We start from the raw sequence: 23,131 nt of genomic DNA, 5'->3' as shown, positions 1-23,131 counted from the left end.
GAAATTCGTTGCCACTTTTTTTATAAAAGGGATAGTTATAAATGTTTATGGTATTTACTGAGTTATACTGGAACCGTCTGTCTGTGTATGTTCAGCCTTTCTAATATGCTTTGTTTATCCGATTTGTTGGTTATGACGCCGGTCTGTAATTAATTGAGTCTGAAACAGATAAACCAGTGACCGACATCATGCGCATTGATCTGTCACACGATGACATTTATGAACCAGGTCAACGAGCCTGACCTGTCCACCCGATCCCGTTAGTCACCTCCTTCGACTGAACTATATTACCTAAAGGAACACACGTATTACTGGTGAAGGCAATGTTATCACTGTAGAAAGAACGTTAATATTACATAAAAGGAACATATATGTCACTGTAGAAGGAACATTGATACCATTGTATAAAGAGCGTTGACATTACTTAAAAAGATATATATCACTATTGAAGGAATAATGATATTATTGTAGAAGAAACAATGAAACCACTGAAGAAAGAAAGTAAATCGTACTTAAAAGGAACATATATAACACAGTTAAATGAACAATATCACTGTAGAAGAAATAATGATACCACTGTAGAAAGAACGTTAATATTATTCAACAGGAACATATATATCACTGTTGAAGGAACATTGATACCACTGTAAAAAGAACGTTCATATTACTGAAAAGGAACATATATATCACTGTTGAAGGAACATTAATACCACCGTAGAAAGAACGTTAATATTACTTAAAAGGAACATATATATCACTGTTGAAGGAACATTGATACCACTGTAGAAAGAACGTTAATATTACTGAAAAGGAACATATATATCACTGTTGAAGGAACATTTATACCACTGTAGACAGAACGTTGATGTTATATAAAAGGAACATATATATATCACTTTTGAAGGAACATTAATACCACTGTAGAAAGAACGTTAATATTACTGAAAAGGAACATATATATCACTGTTGAAGGAACATTGATACCACTGTAGAAAGAACGTTGATATTATATAAAAGGAACATATATATCACTGTTGAAGGAACATTAATACCACTGTAGAAAGAACGTTAATATTACTGAAAAGGAACATATATATCACTGTTGAAGGAACATTGATACCACTGTAGAAAGAACGTTGATATTATATAAAAGGAACATATATATCACTGTTGAAGGAACATTAATACCACTGTAAAAGAACGTTGATATTATATAAAAGGAACATATATATCACTGTTGAAGGAACATTGATACCACTGTAGAAAGAACGTTCATATTACTTATAAGGAACATATATATCACTGTTGAAGGAACATTGGTACCGAAGTAGAAAGAACGTTGATATAATATAAAAAGGAACATATATATATCACTGTTGAAGGAACATTAATACCACTGTAGAAAGAACGTTAATATTACTTATAAAAGGAACATATATATCACTGTTGAAGGAACATTGATACCACTGTAGAAAGAACGTTGATATTACTGAAAAGGAACATATATATCACTGTTGAAGGAACATTGATACCACTGTAGAAAGAACGTTGATATTATATAAAAGGAACATATATATCACTGTTGAAGGAACATTAATACCACTGTAGAAAGAACTTTGATATAATATAAAAGGAACATATATATCACTGTTGAAGGAACATTGATACCACTGTAGAAAGAACGTTGATATTATAAAAGGAACATATATATCACTGTTGAAGGATCATTGATACTACTGTAGAAAGAACGTTAATATTACTTATAAGAAACATATATATCACTGTTGAAGGAACATTGATACCACTGTAGAAAGAACGTTAATATTACTTATAAGGAACATATATATCACTGTTGAAGGAACATTGATACCACTGTAGAAAGAACGTTAATATTACTTATAAGGAACATATACTGGGGAAACAAATAAGGGAACGCCACTTCATGGCAGTGTTCCTTTATTTATTCACAGATTTTTTTCCCACAGCGCTATTCAAAGCTGGTGATGAAAACTGGAACATATTAAAGGAACGCTTGAATTTTCCTGTGTTCCTTTATTTGTTTCTCTCAGTATATATATCACTGCTATCAGTGTAATGGGACCGTTGAGGTCGTCATAATTGGGACATCGATATCACGAACATGAATATCATTGACATAAAACATTAATGTCACAGCAGTTGGGAGATATCACTGAGGAAAGAACAATAATGTCGTAACTATGAAACATTTATATTACTGTAGAAGAAACATTATCAATATTGTTGAAGGAATATTATCATCATTATAGAAGAAACACTGATGTCATCTCAAAAGGAAACATGATATGACTAGAGAAGGAACAATATTGCTGTCGTGGCTGCAGCAACAAGATCGTATCTTTTTTAAATCGTAAAAAATAGCAAAATGTCCAATGTCTCAACTCTTTTTAAAGGGCTGCTTCGTGGCGATGTGTATAAGAGCACTTTCAACAGGGATTTGAAAGTTGATGAAATATGTGATCCTGTCATGACTCGCTTCAAGGGGTTTTGACGGATGTGTTTTAAAAATCTGTGCGTTAGGAAAATATTATTATTATCACATCGTCGTCAACTTCTTCGTCAAATAAAATTTTCAATTTTTTAACCCTCAACGTTGTTTGTGTTCTTAACACCTCAACATTAGTAATATCATAACATTTTCGACGATTTCCTCTTCATTTTTTAAAATTATATTATAGTTAATCTTATTCCTCATACAAGTATAATTACATTATAATTACATTATCACTATTATGAAATTATCATTTCCTAGAAATCAGTGACAATATTATTATGTTTGCAAATATTGACATAAGAAAATATTGGTTGCGCATTCATTACTACGTGTTATGACCCTCATGCGACTTTGTTAAACCGTGTCGATATCAGAGATGTGCATTTCAGTCAATCAAATGCGCGATATCCAGTTTCACAGTCTCCCTCGCCCTTAACTAAACTGTACTTTTGACATAACGACACGAACCCAATTACCGGGACGTGACAATCTATCGACGCAAGATATCTCAACTCGGACCGTGTACCATTCGTCTTATAGGACGGCAGTACAGAGGGTGAGTACAAATTAAACAGCAAGATCGTTGTTTGTACAGTGTTGTATTGCTATATAATGTGTCATGTTATATGGCTGTCTCATTACAAAACATTACGTTGGCAATATTAAATTCCGTCAAAAGTCATGTAAACTGTATTGATTGCATCGGTTCATTTATTGTACATGTAGCCGCCATATACTTTGAATTATGAAGTGTTGGAGTAAAGTTGTAATATGTTATGAAAATATATACATTTACACTATACAGTGAATACCCATTTATTCGATTATTTACAGACCTCCGGGGACGGTGGGGGTAGCCTAGTGGTTAAAGCGTCCGCTCATCACGCAAAAGACCCAGGTTCGATTTGCCACATGGATACACTGTGTGAAGCCTATTCCTGATGTCCCCGCCGCGATATTGCTGGAATATTGCTAAAAGCGGCCTAAAACTAAACTCATTCATTCACTCACTATCTCACTCACTGCAGACTTCCGTCTGACTGCGGCACATAATAATATTGTTTCAATTTTGGAACATGTGTTTCATACTTTGTACATTTCATAAGATTTGTTAATGATAATGTTTGCATTTCACAGATATATTTGACTTTCCGTCTTAATGATTTCATAACGGTTATAATAAATGAAAACAAGAGGAAAGCATTAACTGAATTCATATCTGTTTGAGACACTTTCCATCACATACTAGAATTAAACCAACATTCTGTCTATTATTCATCTTGTATGGGACCTTCTAAACTTCTTACCTTGATGCATTATAATGAATAATGTAAGTGAAACGCACCGTGGCCGACGTTGTCTGTTGCTTCGCCAGACACGGCGCCGACGCTGCAGGATTTCACACCAGACCTACAGACATGAAGGGTTGTGTTAGAACGGAGGGGGTCAGGTCACGTGATCAACTTCACACTCTTTTCCAAACAGCGGGATCAGGTAATATTGACAGACATGACAAAAATGTCAGTTTTTGCACCTAGAGCTAAGCGGCAATCTTTGTCAATTCATTAGAGTTCTTTCACGAACGTTTCTGTCGCCACCTCTGCATGGTACAACTGTGTTTACCTCGCACTGCGGTAGCTTAATCCCTTGAGAGATTAAAACCTAAATCATATAATCCAGGGAGGTGGGGAGGTGTTGGTCGAGGGGGGATGAAGGTGTTGAGAGGGGCTGATGTGTTTTATCATATCGCCTAAAGCATATCTCTCAAAGTTTACTGCGATGCACACGAAAAAGTCATATTTCGTTTTTAAATAATTTAATTGGGGCATTTTTACTGTTATATCGACCTGACTAGTTCTTAAGACGCTAATGAGAAATACCCCATTGTAAGTTCCACCCTGGGGAAATAACATCACCCTTGTTAAACCTTACAAACCGATCCATGTCCAGCTTTGTTGCCGACTCCTTAATCAGCGGGGTAAATATTTTCCCAATCACTGAAGCGATTTATGTGAGATTAAATAGTGGGGAGAAGGCGCTAGTAAATCATAACAAACAAAAACTAAACAAACACTAACTCGGCAAATTACAATCATTTTATACCTACGGCGGTTTTCTGACACGACTATAGCCAATAAATCCTATTTAGGTGGCTAAAGCTGTTTTAGGCACGTGTGTTTGCTTCTCGATATAATAGTAGGCTAATGAGCAAAGAGGCAACAAACTTTCAAGAGATGTTTTATACAGTTTCGATCGATTTCAATCATAATAATTCCTCGACGTGATACTTGTATCTATCAATGTGTAATGTGGCTAGTGTGTACATAGGTTCTAATTTATTGAACATATTGATTGGTAATTAAATATGGTTAATGTCGAGCACGCTGGTTTACGTCGGTGGCAACCTCGGCAGCACGGAGGCGGCAGTATCTTGACTACATTGAATTATAAACGACGTAGCTGTATCACATTTCATTGGCGATGTATTATTCAGATATCATGAAATCTATAGACAAATAACGTGTATATTTCTGTCCAAACTTCTTTGTACCTGCATGCACACAGTGATGTATCGAAAGTTTAACAGAGGCGACGTGGGTAAGTCCAATCATTTTACTATAGAGATATACACAGCTTGCTTAGAAACGATGCTCACATATACCATATTAACATTTTACGATGTAGTTAAACATTGTTGAAGGATTGTCGATATACCGTTGATTTATACACTTTAGGGGCGGTAGGGTAGCCTAGAGGTTAAGGCGTTCGCTCGTCATGCCGAAGACCCGGGTTCGATTACCCACATGGGTACAATGTGTGAAGCCCATTTCTGGTGTCCCCCGCCGTGATGTTGCTGGGATATTGCTAAAAGCGGCGTAAAACTAAACTCACTCTCACTCACTTATACACTTTAGATACGCCGTTGGTATGTAACATGTAAATGTCCTCAAATAAATCGCTGATGTACACAATGCAGATGTTCGTAGATTATACTTTGATATACACGATAAAGATGTGCTGAAATGTACTTGTGATGTATACAGTATTATACAGATATACTGTTGGTATATATACAGTATATATTCGAAGATATCCTCTTGATATAAACAATATGGATGTCCGTAGATATACCACTGATATATAGAACAAACTTTATGGATAACAACTTCTTTTTATTCGTGAGTGCGACGTTTCAATACAGATTCTTGTACCGTTGTCAAGCATAATGTCGCACTCACGAATAAAAAGAAGTTGTTATCCATAAAGTTTGTTCTATATTGTACTTCCCAACTTCTAAAATGCCACTCAAAAAAGTCACTGATATATATATATATAAGTCACTAAAATATATTTCGATGTTGATGTATATTGTTATATCGTTGACATATACAATGTAAATTTCCGTAGACACACAGTTGATGTTGATTTCTGTAGATTGACACAAGATATACGCAATGTAGATAAACAGTTCGCATATGCAATGTAAAGATCGACAACATAGATAATGGAATAGATGGATGACAGACAGGTACATGTCTATGAGGATAGACAGCTGCGTGAATATGGTTTTACGCCGCTTTTAGCAATATTCCAGCAATATCACATCGGGGGACACCATAAATGGGCTTCACACATTGTACCCATGTGTGTATGACGAGCGAACGCTTTAAGCACTAAGCTACCCCACCCCCTAAAAGAGATAAGTTGTGGACGGTAGGTAGTTGGACGAGTGTGTGAATGAGTAAAATGTGAGGGTGGGTGGATTGGTGGTTGGTATGTAAGACTGATCTGTTAATAGATGGATGGAAGTTGATAGATGAACCCATTGGAAATGAAGAAAAATTGAATATTGACGTTATTGGTAAGGGGTGGGTCTGAAGAGTAATAATAGTGAAGTGAGATTGAGAGATGGAGAGAGGGAGGTATGGATGAATGTAAGAACATAGACGGACAAATAGTTGAGTCTTGACTGATAGACAGATAAGTAATATAATCTGACAACTGACACATGTTAATGGAAAACACCCTAATCAAGTCATTCCTATGAACAAAGCCAAAATAATTACGAACAAAAGTGTCATTGTCTCGTAACCAGTCCTGGACTTAACCAAATTACAACGCGAACTTTTGAAGAAATTATCTCCTTATAAACACTTTTACAAAATATGACTACTTTTCTCTGAACAATGACAGTGACGCGTTCTTTGTCTGTTAAATGGCTTTACATTCGGAAATTGAATAACCACGTCTCGCTGATGAAAATAAATAGATGATAATTGATGCTACAACCTATTATCATCACGTCAGTAGCACTGGAAGCAGACAACCTGCCTCGTTACGCATTTATACCGTTTCATTTCACTCGACAAATATCTTAATATCTTCAATCAAGGATTTTTGATTTGCTAATTTTCCGACGAGGACAATGTAAACGCCCTTTGAACAAAAGACAACACTTTTAAACTTTGTAGCCGCAAAACAGCACAGGACTACCGAACACCGCTCCGAAACATTTATATTAATTACGACATAGAGTGGGTTCCTGGGCATGGACGATAAACATTTTAATAGTTTCCTTCACGGTAATTACCCTGTTAAATTGCCAGACACCCCGACTGCATCACCCCTTCCCCTTATCTGCCCCAGCGTCTGGTCTGGGGAGGGGATAACTGAAATCTTCATCGTTCACCCTTTCGGAATACAACGCTTTTACCCTGTCCTTGTCCTTATGTTTTGTAAAGCGTGTCCACGCCACACAACCCTGTAACCCCAACATCAATAGTTGTGTGCGGGTAATATGAATGTAACGGTGCTGCATCCGAAACGAAATAATCCCCGCTATACCCTACTGTGAAGAGGGAAGAATGGAGGCAGCGGGCTAGTCACGTGACGAGGGATATTACCCCCGCGAGCCAGCTAACCAAGCGAAGCTAGGCAAATCAGTTTGTAGGCCTCCGTATTGAAGCCTGCACCATGTGGTTTGTGAAGGGCTCCAGTTTGTAGTAAACCGTTGTTTGGTTCGCCGTTCGCTGTGCGCTCGTTCAATCGATACCTCAGTCATATCGAGACGCCGATCGCGTAGAGTGGGCCCAGCGATGAAAGCAAAATTGATGCGATCCCAGCCGTTGTGTCTTCGCTGGTTCGACTGCGGAAGCGTGATATACTGACAGTCAAGGATTAAATACGTGAAGCGGTGGTCAACGGAAATGTACAAAAAGGACTAGTACGGTATTTTTTCTCGACTGGACGCTGTCTTACCTGGAACCGGTTAATGTTACTGACTCCTGCTGATGCTGAGGTGAGTGCTCCTTTGATCAACACACCTATCTCACCTGTACAGACTTAACGCTATTACGATTGATGCTGTGTGGGATGGAACATCACATTTGGTTCTACCTTTGCATTAGAGGTGTGATGTGTTTATTGAGATGTGGGGTAATGTCATATCTGTGGAATACCTGTGTCGTAATTTGTGTCAGGCAGGTGCAAAGACGCTTTCTTCTGACAAATCTACCTGCGGCGTTTGATTTGCAGTAGAATCAATTCCCGGCATTAAGCATGTGGGATGGACAATAGACGCTAAACGGTAACGATTTACGATATCAAATTATACAAACCTTTTAACACATTAGAAGCAGGAATATATTTATTTTTTTCTAATAAGACGTGTATTAACAAACGCATTCGATGAGTGTCGTTTCGTGCAAAACGGACAAATCCTGTTATCTTCACAACATTTTTTAAAGGTTATTTCCGTGTGTTTAATCATGATAACACGGTTAGGGTTTTTATTTACACTTTGTTTCCCTTTAACGGAAGTTCGCACTGGTATATCTCTTGCGTGATTGATTCAGCCGGAAACATTATGAAAACTCTTATCTGAAAGTTAACAGACACCCGGCTATTACATAAACTCTGTGCAACTTCCGTGAAGAATTTTCCCGTCAACTCGGGATCGCGGGGATCTGGGGGATATTCGAGCCTTTGTAAGAACGCCGATAGACTAAACAAAGAGGTTGGGGGACTTAGTGAAGAGAATCATATTGATTACAACAGAGATACGTCTTATGAAGTCAAATCCCGTACAATTATGATCCCGATGGTCGATCTGTCCCTGTTCCTTGAAGCACTCAAACCGGAATTCCTTTGTGTGTACACAACAAAACACTGACAATTAACGCACTGTTTTGAACGTGTCTAGAAAGTGTTTTGTTTTATTGTTCAATTTAACGCTCTTGTTGTTGTATCGACCCCGATATTAACATGTTGAAGATTGAGAGGTTTGCACCGATGTAGCAATGTTCGCCATTGTACGTCAAAAAAGCTTTAAGCAGGGAGTGTTCGTGGTGTAGTACTAGCGACGAATAACGCTGATTTAGTGACGATTCAAAGCGATGTCTGCACCGGGATCAAAATGGCATGAATAGTTAAAACCTACATCTCAGCCTGTTCTGCGGCTGACATTTTAGGACTACGTTGTTAACGTCAGAGATAGGAATCATCTGTCACAGTGGCATCTTAGGTTGCTGATGATGGAATTACAAGCAAATGATGTAGGTAATCAGATGTTTTTGTGTCGTTTACTGAGCATATACGGCATTCCCAAACCGATGACTTTCAAAACACATTGCCAGCGGAATGGCGTGTGGTATACAGCGATAATATTATGAGAGTATATGTATGATGTTATATACATAATTATCATGCTATTGACATTCTGTATTAATATAGGGTAGAATGTGTACACTGATGAAAAGGACTACCAACTTCGGGTGATGACAAAGTTATGCTTCTTGTTATGTCAGATATGTCTACCTAAATAAAATATGCCAGTATGGTATACATTTTGTGACATGGTTGAATCTACATTATGTTAAATCGTTAATGTTTCAATAAGATTTTGACAGATATGAAACGGAGGAATGAGATATGTTCATAAATCAAGATTCTAGAAAATAGTAGTATTTGTTTACTAAGCAATTATATTGGCGGTGTTAAAATTGAAGGTGCTAAATTATAAAGACGAATGTTATGGCATATTGTAATGTGATCACATCCAATAAATATCGATTTTAGTTTGAAAAATGATGTCTTTTCCCAATGCATTAATTTTTAATAATGATAATAAATGTTTTAAACTTGTTATTATATCAAATGATAATTAAATATTTTATGTGTAACACATTTCATTTCTATAAAACGTTTCAATAATAAATTGAAACGTAGTGTCAAAAGGGAGCGATTGCATCTAATCACTTCCAATTCCCATTTTAACAATAATTGAGAAAACTTCAATCATGTCAAGTGTGTGTCGATTGCAAGCCAGGTGACAATGGCGAACATAGTGAGAGGACAATGTAAATCACACGTCCCTTTCATTGGCTTTTCCGGCCTCAGCTGTCTGACCAGCTGACCCGTAGTGGGACCTCGAGTAGGCTTTGATGACCACTGACCTCGGAGACTCGAACAATAATATTTTGTCCACCTGCATAGTGAACAAACGGAAGGGTGCAATTTTCAAGACCAAACATATCTTAATTAGCTATAACTCGCCGTTTTATGTCGGCGACAACATGCTCTCGTATCAATATTTTCCAAACTGAATGGGTCATAAATATGTCCACTGGACCCTGTCAATCATTAAAGCATTGGCCAGATCCCATGGAGATTGGCCTCAAGATGGACGAACGTAATGGGCCCATTTCACTACTTAAGCTTTAGGTTATTTTATCGTACTGTGGCCAAGAGCAGATGGGTCATTTCACAGCCCTTGACCAGATGAAGACGGTTGGCTGGTCTGGGTCTCTACTTCAGAGAAGGTCATCTATTTCGCGTTAATTTGATTGTAACCAAGCAGAGAATAAATTCCAGTTTTACCACCACCATAGACTGATCGCCTCCACATACCACCCCAAGGACGCTGGTAATAGTATCAACACTGGAATTACAGCGAATATGCAGACGTACGTCTGTCGATGAAAGGGATTCGGCATGATTATGACTGACGCCAACAAACAAGAGTGAATTTCGAAGCTTGGGCTTCGATATGTTCTGAATTAAACACGCGTTAGAATAGAGCAACTGTTCGGTCTGGTTCTATCTATATCTTGTGGTGTGTAATCTACATGTCTATAATACCCCATAACATATTTAGGATTATGTTGTCCGAGCTCTTGTTATCTGTTTTTGACAGCATCGTCGTCACTGACGTCGCAGGACCGTATGTTGTAGCTTCTCTGAAGAAATAATTCACAGTGGTACTTATTTTGGAATTTTCTACACTTGCTTGATATAACGGTACTGAAATTCAGTCACCAATCCGATGCCATTTTCCACTTGCTCCCGAAGGCAGAAATGGCTTATCAAGAGCCACTTGTCGTCCGAGTGTCCCTCAAATCAAAGATTACACTGGTCATCGGTCAGCGCCTCCCCGGGGATGTCGTAACTCACGTTGATGCAGACGATGTCGTTATCAGCAACCCTGTTATCATTGTGTCGTGTCTTATCTGAAGACAAACCACTCAGACGCGATGACAGTGTACCAGGATTACGTTTGACGGCGATCCTGTCACGTTGTCACGGACGTAACGGTTACTTATTCTCAATCCTGGTAATTATCCAGGTGTAATAGTGTTGTTAACGCCATCCCCTTCACCTGTCACTCCTGTAACAAGGATGCCGAAGTCCACAGTGGGATGATGTCATTGCAAGTACTCTTTAACAGGCTGTTACATTGCCCGGAGCCTTCGTATGTATAATTTCCCTCAACACAGACATTCTGCTGGCGGCCTGAATGATAGTGATAATAAATATAATGATGATGAATGTGTTGATGGTAATAATTACAATAAAATACATAATAATAAGCACGATTATGGTGATGATGAGGTGGATGATAATTATAATGATAGTTACATTTAGCATGATGATGGCGATGAACAAACCTAAGTCACGTATAATTCAGTTCATTCTCAGATAAAATGTTAGAAAAGTAATTAATCAGTAGTATACCTATGATGTCAATAGGGAATACACCTCCCGGGTACCCATTTACAACGTAGTTATCAGTCTTCGACCACATCAAACGTCATGTGTAAATAGTAGTTATGCAAAGAAACGAGTTACACAGTTCTTAATTAACACTCTTTTACTTGAATCATCCGCCTATAACTGAAATACATTTCATCTATGCACGGTGCATGCGTCGGTAGATTTGTAGGGTTTGCTCCTTGTAACCAAAGCTCACGAATCTCAGTGGACATCACTCTTCAGATCAGGTCTGAAGATAATGTTCATATAACAACGTCAACGGTATATTATCCCGCATAGTTACACATACCATCGCATTAACTTTTCCCAATGGTCATTGACTTGCACAGTTGACCCTTTACATGCCAAGTGACCACTCCCAATGGTCCAGCATGAATTAAGATACCCCTCTCCCCAGGTGGTCTATACGTTACATACAAGGTGTCCAGTTGGTCAGATAACACTGACCACATAATAGGATCTTACCATACTCTATTATAGGGACCCGGGCCCCTGCTGAGGTGGTAATGAGATGCGTGTCCAGTTCAAAAGCAAACCTAACCAAACACGACTCGCATAGAGACATCGTCTATTCATCGGTATGCAGAATTTGCGGTTAATGTTATCTTGTGGAATCTCAGACTGTAGTCAGTGGTCAGTTTAGAAAGGGTAATCCGGGGTTAAGATGCCAGGTATCAAGACCCGGGGATGAGGGAAATGAGGCCTGAGGGTCAGGGTATTGTTTTCTCGGACTGGCAGCGTGCCGTGCCAGGTGGGGATTAGGATTAGAGAGGTATCCTTGTCTTAATGTCTTCAGAAAGAGTTAATGCCATAGAATTATATTGTTTCTTTATTCTGATTGTCTTTGAATTCTGTGACCAGTGGTTTGACCAATGAGTGACCAATGGTATACAAAAAGAGCCATGACGTCTGTAATGACATGGGTATTAGTTGTAGAAACAAATGCATTTAAGAAAAAGTATATGTGTTTAGTTAGGTGCGCAAAACAGCGACAAAAGAAGGTTCACACTCAAAAGACGTCTCTGTTGAAAGCAGCACTGTGAGTTGGTCTGGACCATCGTACTGCCATGCATGTACATATGGTCAAAACTGGAAATGTGTTAAGTTGAGTAGTTTTATAATTACTTGGTGAATACGTTTAGTTGGTAACGGCCTCTGGGCAGGCTACCATTGACGCATGGGATTTGGAAACACCGTTTATTACATAAATATATTGGTGAAGATGATTATACTCGAAATAGTATGTAGAATCATACTGCATACTTGATATACATCATCAAACGAACCCGCCCTAAAATACACACAATTAAAAACAACAACTTTTTATTATTAATACTTTTGACTCGTAATTCTTCCACATTCTTGAGTAAAGTCTTTTGATAACGTGTCATACAAAATCTGCTTTGAGGTGTCCATAACGAATATAGGATACTGGCAGCCCCTTTCCGAAATTAATGACCTTTAACATATCAGTAACCAGTAGCTGACTTTGTCATATCCGATCTTCTGCTGTATCCCAAATGTAGCACAGTTATTGCATCACGTCAGGGCTCAGTGACGTATTTGATCCAGACTGACTGTTGTTGCCGTCGACGCCGCTGTAACCCCGACAGATGCCATGGGCATTCCTCAGTCCTGATTTGGACACTCTAGGGGAGCTGGTTGAGTTGGGGGGTCACGAAAATGCTCAGGGGGCCAATTTTAATCAAGAACTGTGAAGTCGAAAATTGAAAATGACAAGTTGGATACAAGGCAGTGTTATGGCGACTCAAATTAGCGAGTTATTGATTAAGAAAACAAAGAGCTTTGCATTTCAATTTTCATTGGAGAAGGAACGTGTGTAAGGGTTTGGGTTTCCTCAGTTGTATTAAGTTAAGAACTCTTGAAAGGAATGGGGAATTTTCTGTAGAGACGGTTCTTTCCGTATTCCATGATGAGGCGTTGTCTGGACGTTCGAGACGGGCAGTGAAGGTAATTGACGTAAGACATGTATTATTCTTAATTCCATCAGTCAAGGGCACCTGATATGAGCATCACATCTGACCCATTGTACACGCAATGTCACCCTTCTATGATATCGATATCGTGTCAATGTGCTTTAAGATCAGTGCCACTCCATGATATCTTTATGAAGTATCTGAAATAAGCGTTGTTGCCCTTAAGATATAGTGTCACATTGCCAAGTAGTTAGTCGATATCACCTGACCGTGTTCTGAAATATGTGTCACGTCTTACTGAAATATACAGCGTCACACTACCTGTCAGTATAGCGATATCATGTGACAGTGAACTGAAATATCTGCCACGTCCTACTGAAATAGACAGCGTCATACTACCTGTCAGTATATCGATATCATGTGACAGTCATCTGAAATATATGCCACGTCTTACTGAAATATACAGCCTCACACTACCACAAGTGTATTGATATTATGTCATTAAGTGTTATCACGTTTTTCTTAAAACCCGTGAAGATCGGTTTTAGAACTTAAACTGAAACTGGAACTAAAAACTCTGCTTGTCCAAAGAAGCGACTAACTGGATCGGGTGCTCCGGCACGCTGACTGCGTTGATATATGTCGTCTTATCCCAACTGTGTTGATCGATGCCCATGATTTCAATCACTGAACTATCCGATCCAGATTCGATTATTTACAGACCGACGTCATATAGCCGGTAGATAGCTGACAGCGTTTAACATCAAAGACACAATCCAATGTTTCTCACGCGGACTCCAGGTGCCACCCTCCATCTCAATCAGATGATGCAACTCTGCAACATGCGTCACGTCGAACTAGAGTGCATAGGCAATGTCACCCAACTGCCACGTTGTCGATATCAAGACACTGACAACAGCTGTGATCAACAGCAACATCAGGGTTGTATGTTGCACATTCTTCCTGCTCTCTCTTCAGTGCACACGCACCAGCTGTGTTTACGATGTGTGATTGCTGTTGAGATTCACAGGTAAAGCGTCTCACTCAGATGGCGGTAATAAAATAAACAAAGTGTTTATATACAAGTCGACAGAGTGTCAAACAGGCATGTATATTTTAAGAACAACATTTGTTTAGCCTATACAAACCCATCATAAGCGTTCCGTTTCTTGAATATCCAAAAGTAATCAACATGACCCGATAACACAGATATACCGTTAACACGAGGATGTGGCTTATCAAAACCTTATTCCCTTTCCCGATAACCTTCAAGATGTAGTGCAAAAAAACACAGTGATTACATTTGTAATGAAAAGATTACATGAAAAATACCTTTCAGGATTTTTCAATAAACATTTCGTATACCCTTCTACCTGAAGGATAAGTTGATAATCTCAAAATGCTATTTAGTAATCCTGATACACATTGATAGCTTGCGTGGTTATTATACTTGCAGGTAGTCAGACATACGTCATCTTACTAGCAATGTGGTGATGTAATGAAACGTAGTGGGATAAACTGTGATTTCATGCGGAAGATGCAGCATGTGATTGCATTTCATATGAAACTGACACTACCCACGTGCAGGGCTAATCAATTGCTGCTGTCAGTCTCTCGAGCTTTCCACATCTCTGATTGAGACGGATGGTGTTCATTTCACTGCTCCTTGTAGATTTCACAAGAAGTTTGATCCATGGCTCGCTGCACTGACGTGATCACCCAGCCCACCTCTCCAAAGCTTTGATTAGAAGTAGGCAAACCTAAGTTAATTGTGGAGCTGCATTCCAGACGCCTTCATAGGCTGACATGGTGATTTATACAACTTTTATCTTACATGTTGATGCTTTACGTAGACTGTCCGTGAAAAAAGTAAGGCTTAGTGTTAACCTGGGCTGTCTTCTTCAGGCTTTTGTGCACTGCAATACCAAATGTAAGACTTCATTTCCGCATAACCTGAACTTCGTTTTTAAATCATAATTACTAATATTCATGTTTCACTTGGGTATGACATTATATTTTTTAAAAGTCAATTACGCCCACTTTGATCTCGAGTTCAAATTCCATATCCAAGCTCAATTACAATATCTGCGTACAATTCGAAATATTGATTAACCTTGACAATGTGTGTTGTTAGAATTTAAAAAAATTTAAAGCTGTTTATTACTGAACTTGGTCACAGTATGCTTCAAGAAGTAACAGCTGTACTACTGGGATAATTATTAGTTCAAATGCAATGTGCGTCAATTTCAAATTTGTTCATTTTAACTCGAGTTTACCGCCAGCTGATGTATTTCAAACCTTGTCGATATCACAGATTGCCAACTTGTGGCTTGAGTGCTCATCCAACTACATTAACACCCGGCGCCCATTTCACTTGAGACTTACTGACAGCATCGGGGTGATAATTTTACACGCTGTCTCTAACTCGAGGTTAACACAAGGCTAATCCAATTTTAAGGTCGCTTTGACATTTAACAAATGTAACCCAGAGTACAATGTTCGCAATGCCTACAGAAGTGAACATGATTCCTGTCTTTTTTGGATGAAACCAAATTTATTTTTTAAGTGATTCTCGTCATACACGCTGGCCTTTGCTTCCTCTTGCTAAACATTCCTTCTCGCTGGCGACGCCCGCCTGCCGTACTGGAACAAGATGTTAAAGAGCTGTTCTTAATAGTACATTCGATATCCCAAGTCTTGCCCATGCATATTTCATCAAAGGAACGTCATACAGCAAGGAAAATCATTTCCAAAAGGTACGTGCTCATGTTGGATGTCGGAAAATCCCCAACCGCCTTAACCGTATATAAATGGACTCTATAATCTTCTCCGAGTTGATGTATTGCTGGAGTTTTCCCTCGATAGACAGGGAAGGCATGTTATCGCCTTCCCCGCCACGCCAGCAGATGGGGCAGCTTATTTGTCTTGTGTTCAGCTAACCCCTACCTCCCACCTAGAATAACTTCACCCGGTCAGCGCATCAAGTGGTCAAAACATGTAAACCTTGGACAAACAAAGAACGTATGTCTCTAAATCTGCCCTACAGCGGAACGGCAAGGAAATGATAGATAATAACAGCTTGCTTGTCCGGTTTAGAGTTTTTAACAAATGCATACTACTACGTCTTTTGGTATTCAAGAATATATCGTCTTTTATGATCAAATATTTTATGATATTAAAGTCTGAAATATAATGTCTTCAACCAATGATTCAAGCATGAAGTATGATCGATAGATGAAATATGCGTTTGAGAATATGACTACAGCAACTTCACGTGATTGTTCATTTTAGATATTTCATTTAAGTGTTTAATTGTATGTGGGTGTGTGTTTAATTATGTATTGCAAAACATTCTTATGAGATTAGCTTAATCTGATATTTCAACAATAGGTTATCTCTGCATTAAATGTCTGGTGATATTGGATGAAATATACATGTAAGAACAAGAATGTCTGTCTAAATAAGTAAGATAATAGACAAAGATGGCTATCTCATAAAAACTTTGAATTATTTACGTGGAGAGATGATTTTGGAAAAGCATTTTCCGACATTTCAAATAAGTCCTGGGATATGTGAATATGAAATATACATAGAAATTCCACGAAACTATTCACAGTCTAAAGGCATCGCAACAGGAAGTGTTCAAGGGTAAAGTATAAGACTGGTTTCCTAGAACGACGCTTAGTCTCTGAAAATATATTATTATGATAGAAACAAAGAGCTGCTTTTAAATTGAAAGGAAACCCCAGTGAGGTACTTGATTCAGAACCTACGGAAAATCTAGACTGGTTCATTTAGGGCGTCTACATTACCGATAGGGATGGGCGGATTAGAATATGATGTGGTTGAGGGACTGTGAGGCAGACTAAGTGTTTCCCCTCACCCCATGGTGTGTAAACACATCTAAAACGTTTTGCTCTATGATAATACTAGCAAATGCAGGAAAAATGACCAGCGGTCAGTCAATATCTCTAGGCTATGGCAGATAAAAGGAATTAGGATGACTAGACTCTCCAATAACACTGAAGTGATAAAAGGAGCCCAAATGTCCGAGACTGACAACAAACAACAAACAGACTTGTCAAGCTGGACAACCCCTGACTGCAGGATTGTATGATGGCCTTGTTTATTTTGTTTTAATCTCGGAGAGGTGTCAGCAATGAGCTATGTAATTGACATCGTGTCTGGATTTGGAAGTGTACTTTAGCTGGTGTTTTTTCAGGACGTTGGACTTAATTATTGTATGTTTATTAACTGTTGTAACAGGAATATTCATATTGCCTAAAACTGCCTCAGGCGAGTCAATTGAAACGCAATATTGCAATATTGCTTTGGGGAAGATATTAGATGGCATGTGTATACTGGTGTTTTAATTGAAATGAAGATCAGTGCATACATTGTTGCAGGAACATTAATAAAGTTATATCTGTATTTTGGCTGAAATTACATCGTATATCTGTCAAATTAGACTAACTTTTAGTCTCTGAATATATATACTTTTGATAGAAACAAATACTCCCATTTCATTTGAAACGGAGCCCAGTGAGTAGGGAGCTAGACTTGCTTCATTAAGAGTTTTAGCATTGCTGTAGTCTGTCATACAGACCCTGACACAAATATACCAAATGTAGCCGATGCAAGTCTAGAATATGTGCCGAGTTTAGATTTCAAAGTCTCAGGACCCCTTTTCATTATATTTTGTTTTTATCACGAACTGTTTTTCTGTTAAATATGTCCACTTCAGAGACTAGTTGTTAGTCTAGCATTGCAGGAAAGGCTGTGCACAAGGGAATAAAATGCGGTTCAGGGACTGTGAGACAGACTACTGTTGTTACATAGGCAGATAGTTACCAATTGTTCTTTAGGCAGATGAAAGTCAGATTAATGTTAAGCGAAATGTTCAATCGGTCCTGGGCGTGTTACTGATGCACATGCCGTGTTTTGACTGCTATTGATTGCCGCGACAGATATAAACAAAATGAGTGTATTGCACAAAGTTGTTCTAGAACCGTGTTTATTGTTATCGGAATGGAAACATGGAACGATTTATGCTTGACCAGGTCCATTAATTAGGGAAACGCTGACGAAAACAAATCGATACAGGGAAAGTATTCCAAAACACGGCTTTTATCACCGGCGCGCTTGAAAACACGGAGACTTTATTAAGATCTATTAAGATAATCATTAGACCGTTGGGCGAATACCAAGACTGGCATTGTACCACTGGCGGTCTAAACTCCGGATCTGGATTTCCAACGGAATGAGCCGCTGAGAGCATTTCACAATTCTGTGGGTCGGTAAAAAGACCGGACATTCCCTTGACCGACCGGACCTTTGAGGGCCTTGAGAAGGCTGTAATAATGGATACTCGAGAGTGGTCATTGTTGGTCAGCTCAATGAAGTCGGTCGGTCAGTGCTTGGATGTGCAGGCATTCATACCAAGGGAGAGAGGGCTAGTCAGCTGGTTCGTTTGAGTGGTGAGAAAATTTGATTAATTTTTGAAGGGCATAAAGTTGTTGAGAGGAACGCCTGAAGTTTATGGCGTCTAGGGTTGTTCACAGAGCCACTGACTTACATTGATTTGTACGTATCTGCTGTGATGAGGTCCTGGGTATGACAGAAATATCGACTAAAGCCATCTTTAATGGCTCCCTTGCGGACCCGGTCTCGTGGAGGATTTCCCATATGTGCCAAAACTTACATACAAAAACCTTAGATGATATATATACATTAGATAACACATATTTAAATATGAGATATGTTACGCTGTAAATCGTAACGATCGTATATACTGTGGGGCATATTTTTACAACTCAGCAAAATGTTACTGGATGGATTCCTTGAGATAAGTTTTAATGCCTACTTTTTAAATAACACAATGAAATAATAACGTGAAATTAATGAAACCGGTACAAATGAGTGTATGAAATGACATATTGATCTAAGATATTACACTGACATTTAAATCGAGCAATTAACGAGTCAACGACATTGCTAACTTGACCAAATGTTTCTTTGTTGTGACTCAGTCGAAAAGAAACAGAGGGTTATTCATAAGAGGGATATACAGTCCTCCTGCCCGTGTATGTTTCAATCAATTTGACATGTTGCTGTCACATGTACATATCAGCCATGTGCGTCGCAGGTGAAACTGCTTAAACTACACAGCGGTCGTACGCTTGGCGAGAGATTAATTCCAGTTGTTGTGGACGTATCATCTGGAATCTCTTGTAATCTGGTATTTGACAGAACCATTATCATTCCATTGGAAGCAGGTGCCAGAAAGTCGTTAGCTCATTTGGACAATCAGTAAGGTAAACCAAGTTATATATTGCTATTGATTTTGTTAGCTAGGCCATCTTGTTAGGGTTTGCATGTAGACGTACTCGATCCATTTTTCAAGCTATGAACATGACACATTATGAGAACGTGATAAACAGTTTAGTCATTTCAACTCGAAGGGACAAGTTGACCTAAAACAGACTTTTGTTTATCACTGTGTCATTGGTGTGTATTTTGGGACACAATTTGTCAGTGATGGCACGGTGTTTAATGTGTTCGCTCTTTTCGCCTTTTTCCTGGTTATCGCATGTTGTGGTACAAACAGATGAGAATAAATAGGAGTACCCACTGTTGAATGCTCTCTCGTCGATTAATTATGCCCATGAGAACTGAAAACGAGGGATATTAAATAGCTTCAAAACATCCTGTTAAATACAAAGAGTTCAGGTTTTCAGTTACATAGCAAAGCGTTATTCCTCATGTCAAATGTCTCTTTAAAATGCATCAACTCTTCGGTGATTTGATAATCTGTTTCATGCAACTCGGCAAGCGTGTTTATTTGCTTAATGGGCTTCAAACATTGATAATTCGCCCCGTCCTTGAACCAAATATATTATTTAGAAAACGATATTAACAGCACTTGTCATCTCTGTTTCGCTCGTCAGCAGCCAGCCTCATGCCCAGGCTGTTACTAATGAAATATACACGTGTAATTAGACCTTATGTAACGAGGCACACGGTGCAGTGAGCATGTCAATCATGTAACTGACACTTGTTGTACATTTCAGCGCACTTTCTGCATGAACCGACAATGTGATTGACGTGGCATACGACACCTCTGTTCGCAAAACCTCTCGGGTTCTTGTAAACAATTAATGGGCCATACTGTGGCTATGACCGCAAATACCCCGTCTGTTGGGGTCGTTTGCTAACTTTTCAATCTCTGGTAAAATCTATTTCTTGTAATGAAATCACGCTTATTATTTTCGGTTGGCTTTGAAATGTCTCTCGCACGCACTGACCGCTCTGACAATTACGGTACTCAGAGAAAAACAGGAATACATTTGGTTCAGGTTTTGTACCTGGCAAGTACAGTAACATCTCTTTATTCCGTATGCCTCGAAACACCGGGTAATGACGAATTTGGAAGATGGAAGAAAAGTCCTTTCAGTTGTTTTTAGGTATTTTAAATCCTGAAAAAATCCCGGAAAATTAAATTAATATTATGAACAGCTTCCCACGCCACCAGGGTAAGATATCACGCCATCAGTTAGTGGTATGGGGTCCTGGGTAGACTTGCACAAGTCTCTAAGGTAAAATTTAGTAGTTTAAATATTAATTTCTAAAAAATAATAAATAACAGCGGTCCTTCCACTTATCAATACTTGTCTCTTCGAAGGATAGAATTCTGCATCCATATGGCCATGGGCTCAGCATTCAGTTCAGGGTAGGGCCTGGGGGACAAGTGTATCCCTGAATCTCCACTAAGATCAGAAGTGAAATCGTTTTGGTATCTCCCTTTCTATAGTTACATCCCCAAACCATGAAACTAGACGCCATGGAATGTATTCCAGGTTCGTCGTATATATTCAATTCTTAATGTCAATATGTCCGTATTTATTCATGGTGTTCGGTGCAATATCATTGTAGCTGCCCTACAGACTTCTTAAGCCCATTCTTAACACATTGGCTACGATTAAAGTTAAGAATTCTTTGGGCTACGAACGTTTCGAGAATAAGGGCCCAGTCCACCTATCAACGTGACTGTACTCGTATTTAAGTTTTGTTTTTCCCATCTTACATCTCTGTCACAATTATCCTTGTATCTGTTCTTTTTAGATACTTGTTTGCCGGACTTGGGAACAAGTAATGTTATATCAACATGTTTTTAATAGATGTAACCGGGATGGACATAGATGTATGAATCAAGTAACCTTCACGACATCTCTTAATTTGAGTGAGTGAGTGAGTTTAGGTTTACGCCATTTTTACCAATATTCCAGCAATATCATGGCGGGAAACACCATGTATGGGATCGAAACAGGATCTTCGGCGTGACGAGTGAACGCTTTAATCACTGGCTGAATGACTGACTGAGTTTAGTTTTACGCCGCTTTTAGCAATATTCCAGCAATATCACGGCGGGGGACACCAGAAATGGGCTTCACACATTGTGCCCATGTGGGGAATCGAACCCGGGTCTTCGGCGTGACGAGCCAACGCTTTAACCACTAGGCTGGCTACCCCACCGGCCCCCCTTTAATCACTGGGCTACCTCACCGCCATAACACCTCTTTGTGCTGCAGTTCTGTATGAATACCCCACTCTGACAGAGTACAGAGGCTCCGAGTCAGTTCTTGTTTTATTCACTTAGTACCGAGCGCCAGGCAGGGTAACATCAAGTAGCATCCTTTAACGCCTTTTGGTATAATGGAGGAGGAACAAACCACTTTCGTATTGTCATGGAGAGGTTTTAACAAAAGCATGTATTGCTTACTCACCTATCAAATAGCCTATTAACTGTGAGAACAGAAATCTTCTCCATTACTCCTGTTGTGGTATGGACATCATATCAATTTCATATTTTACCGTGATTTCATGAGCGAATATTATATTTCACACATGTTTAGATGCAAATATTTATTTAGTCTACATCCGATCTGATATCCGGGGGACAAAGACATGCCTATGTAAATGATGCATGTTCGTGTGTGTTATGCCCATAATTATATACCGCGTTATTGGTATTATAATTGATCTGATATCACAAAACTACGAATTCCCTGTACAGACACGTTCAGTAAACTCACAAGATATTTGCAGATATCTGTCACCACCCTGACGATGCACATATTATTTACGGGTGACATTTCTTTGGTTTGATTGCTTGCAGGCACTACACTGTAAAATCATGTTAGACACGTGACAGATTTCTTTATTTTGCTAATAGCAGGTTGTACATTTCTCGCTTCACATGTCCAATAGCAGAAGCTAACATTTAATGTTTGATGTGATCGCAGCTGACTGAAATACACACGGTTGGGCCTGAGATGTCACGTCGACACTGCAAAACACATTGTTGTCAATAGCACGTTGTCAGTTTCCAACGGCCGCGAATCACACGGTGGAGAAAGATGTATGACGATTCTTTGACGGGATCATTGCAGTTCAGGAAAGATACAAATACAAATTGAGGGGTTGGGTTAAGGTGTGCCCTTCGTGGGGAAACTGGAGATTAGTAAGCTCACCCCCGCGACACTGCTTAATCCACCCGCCAAACGACCGGGATTGGGTTACACTGGTCAAAGCCTGCGGTCGTGGGATGGTG

The 23,131-nt window shown here is 39.0% G+C and overlaps 1 protein-coding gene across 2 annotated transcripts in view; it reads left to right on the top strand.

Moving 5' to 3' along the window:
• Positions 1-7,426: 7,426 nt before the first annotated feature.
• The window catches only part of LOC124275564, a 77,797-nt gene continuing 62,092 nt past the window's right edge, over positions 7,427-23,131 (top strand). The window contains exon 1 of one of the 2 annotated variants that reach the window (XM_046711143.1): positions 7,427-7,832. In XM_046711143.1, the coding sequence (XP_046567099.1) occupies positions 7,806-7,832 (27 nt within the window). In that variant the 5' untranslated portion in view covers positions 7,427-7,805. Of the gene's footprint in view, positions 7,833-19,794; positions 19,836-23,131 lie in introns of those variants that run through there. The other variant, XM_046711146.1, reaches the window with a different exon arrangement.

This window comes from Haliotis rubra, unplaced genomic scaffold, assembly GCF_003918875.1.
Source record: "Haliotis rubra isolate DU_JTF1 unplaced genomic scaffold, ASM391887v1 Scf20, whole genome shotgun sequence".
Lineage (NCBI taxonomy): Eukaryota > Metazoa > Mollusca > Gastropoda > Lepetellida > Haliotidae > Haliotis > Haliotis rubra.
Note: the sequence above shows the minus strand (reverse complement) of the source record. Positions and strands in the feature narration are given on the sequence as shown.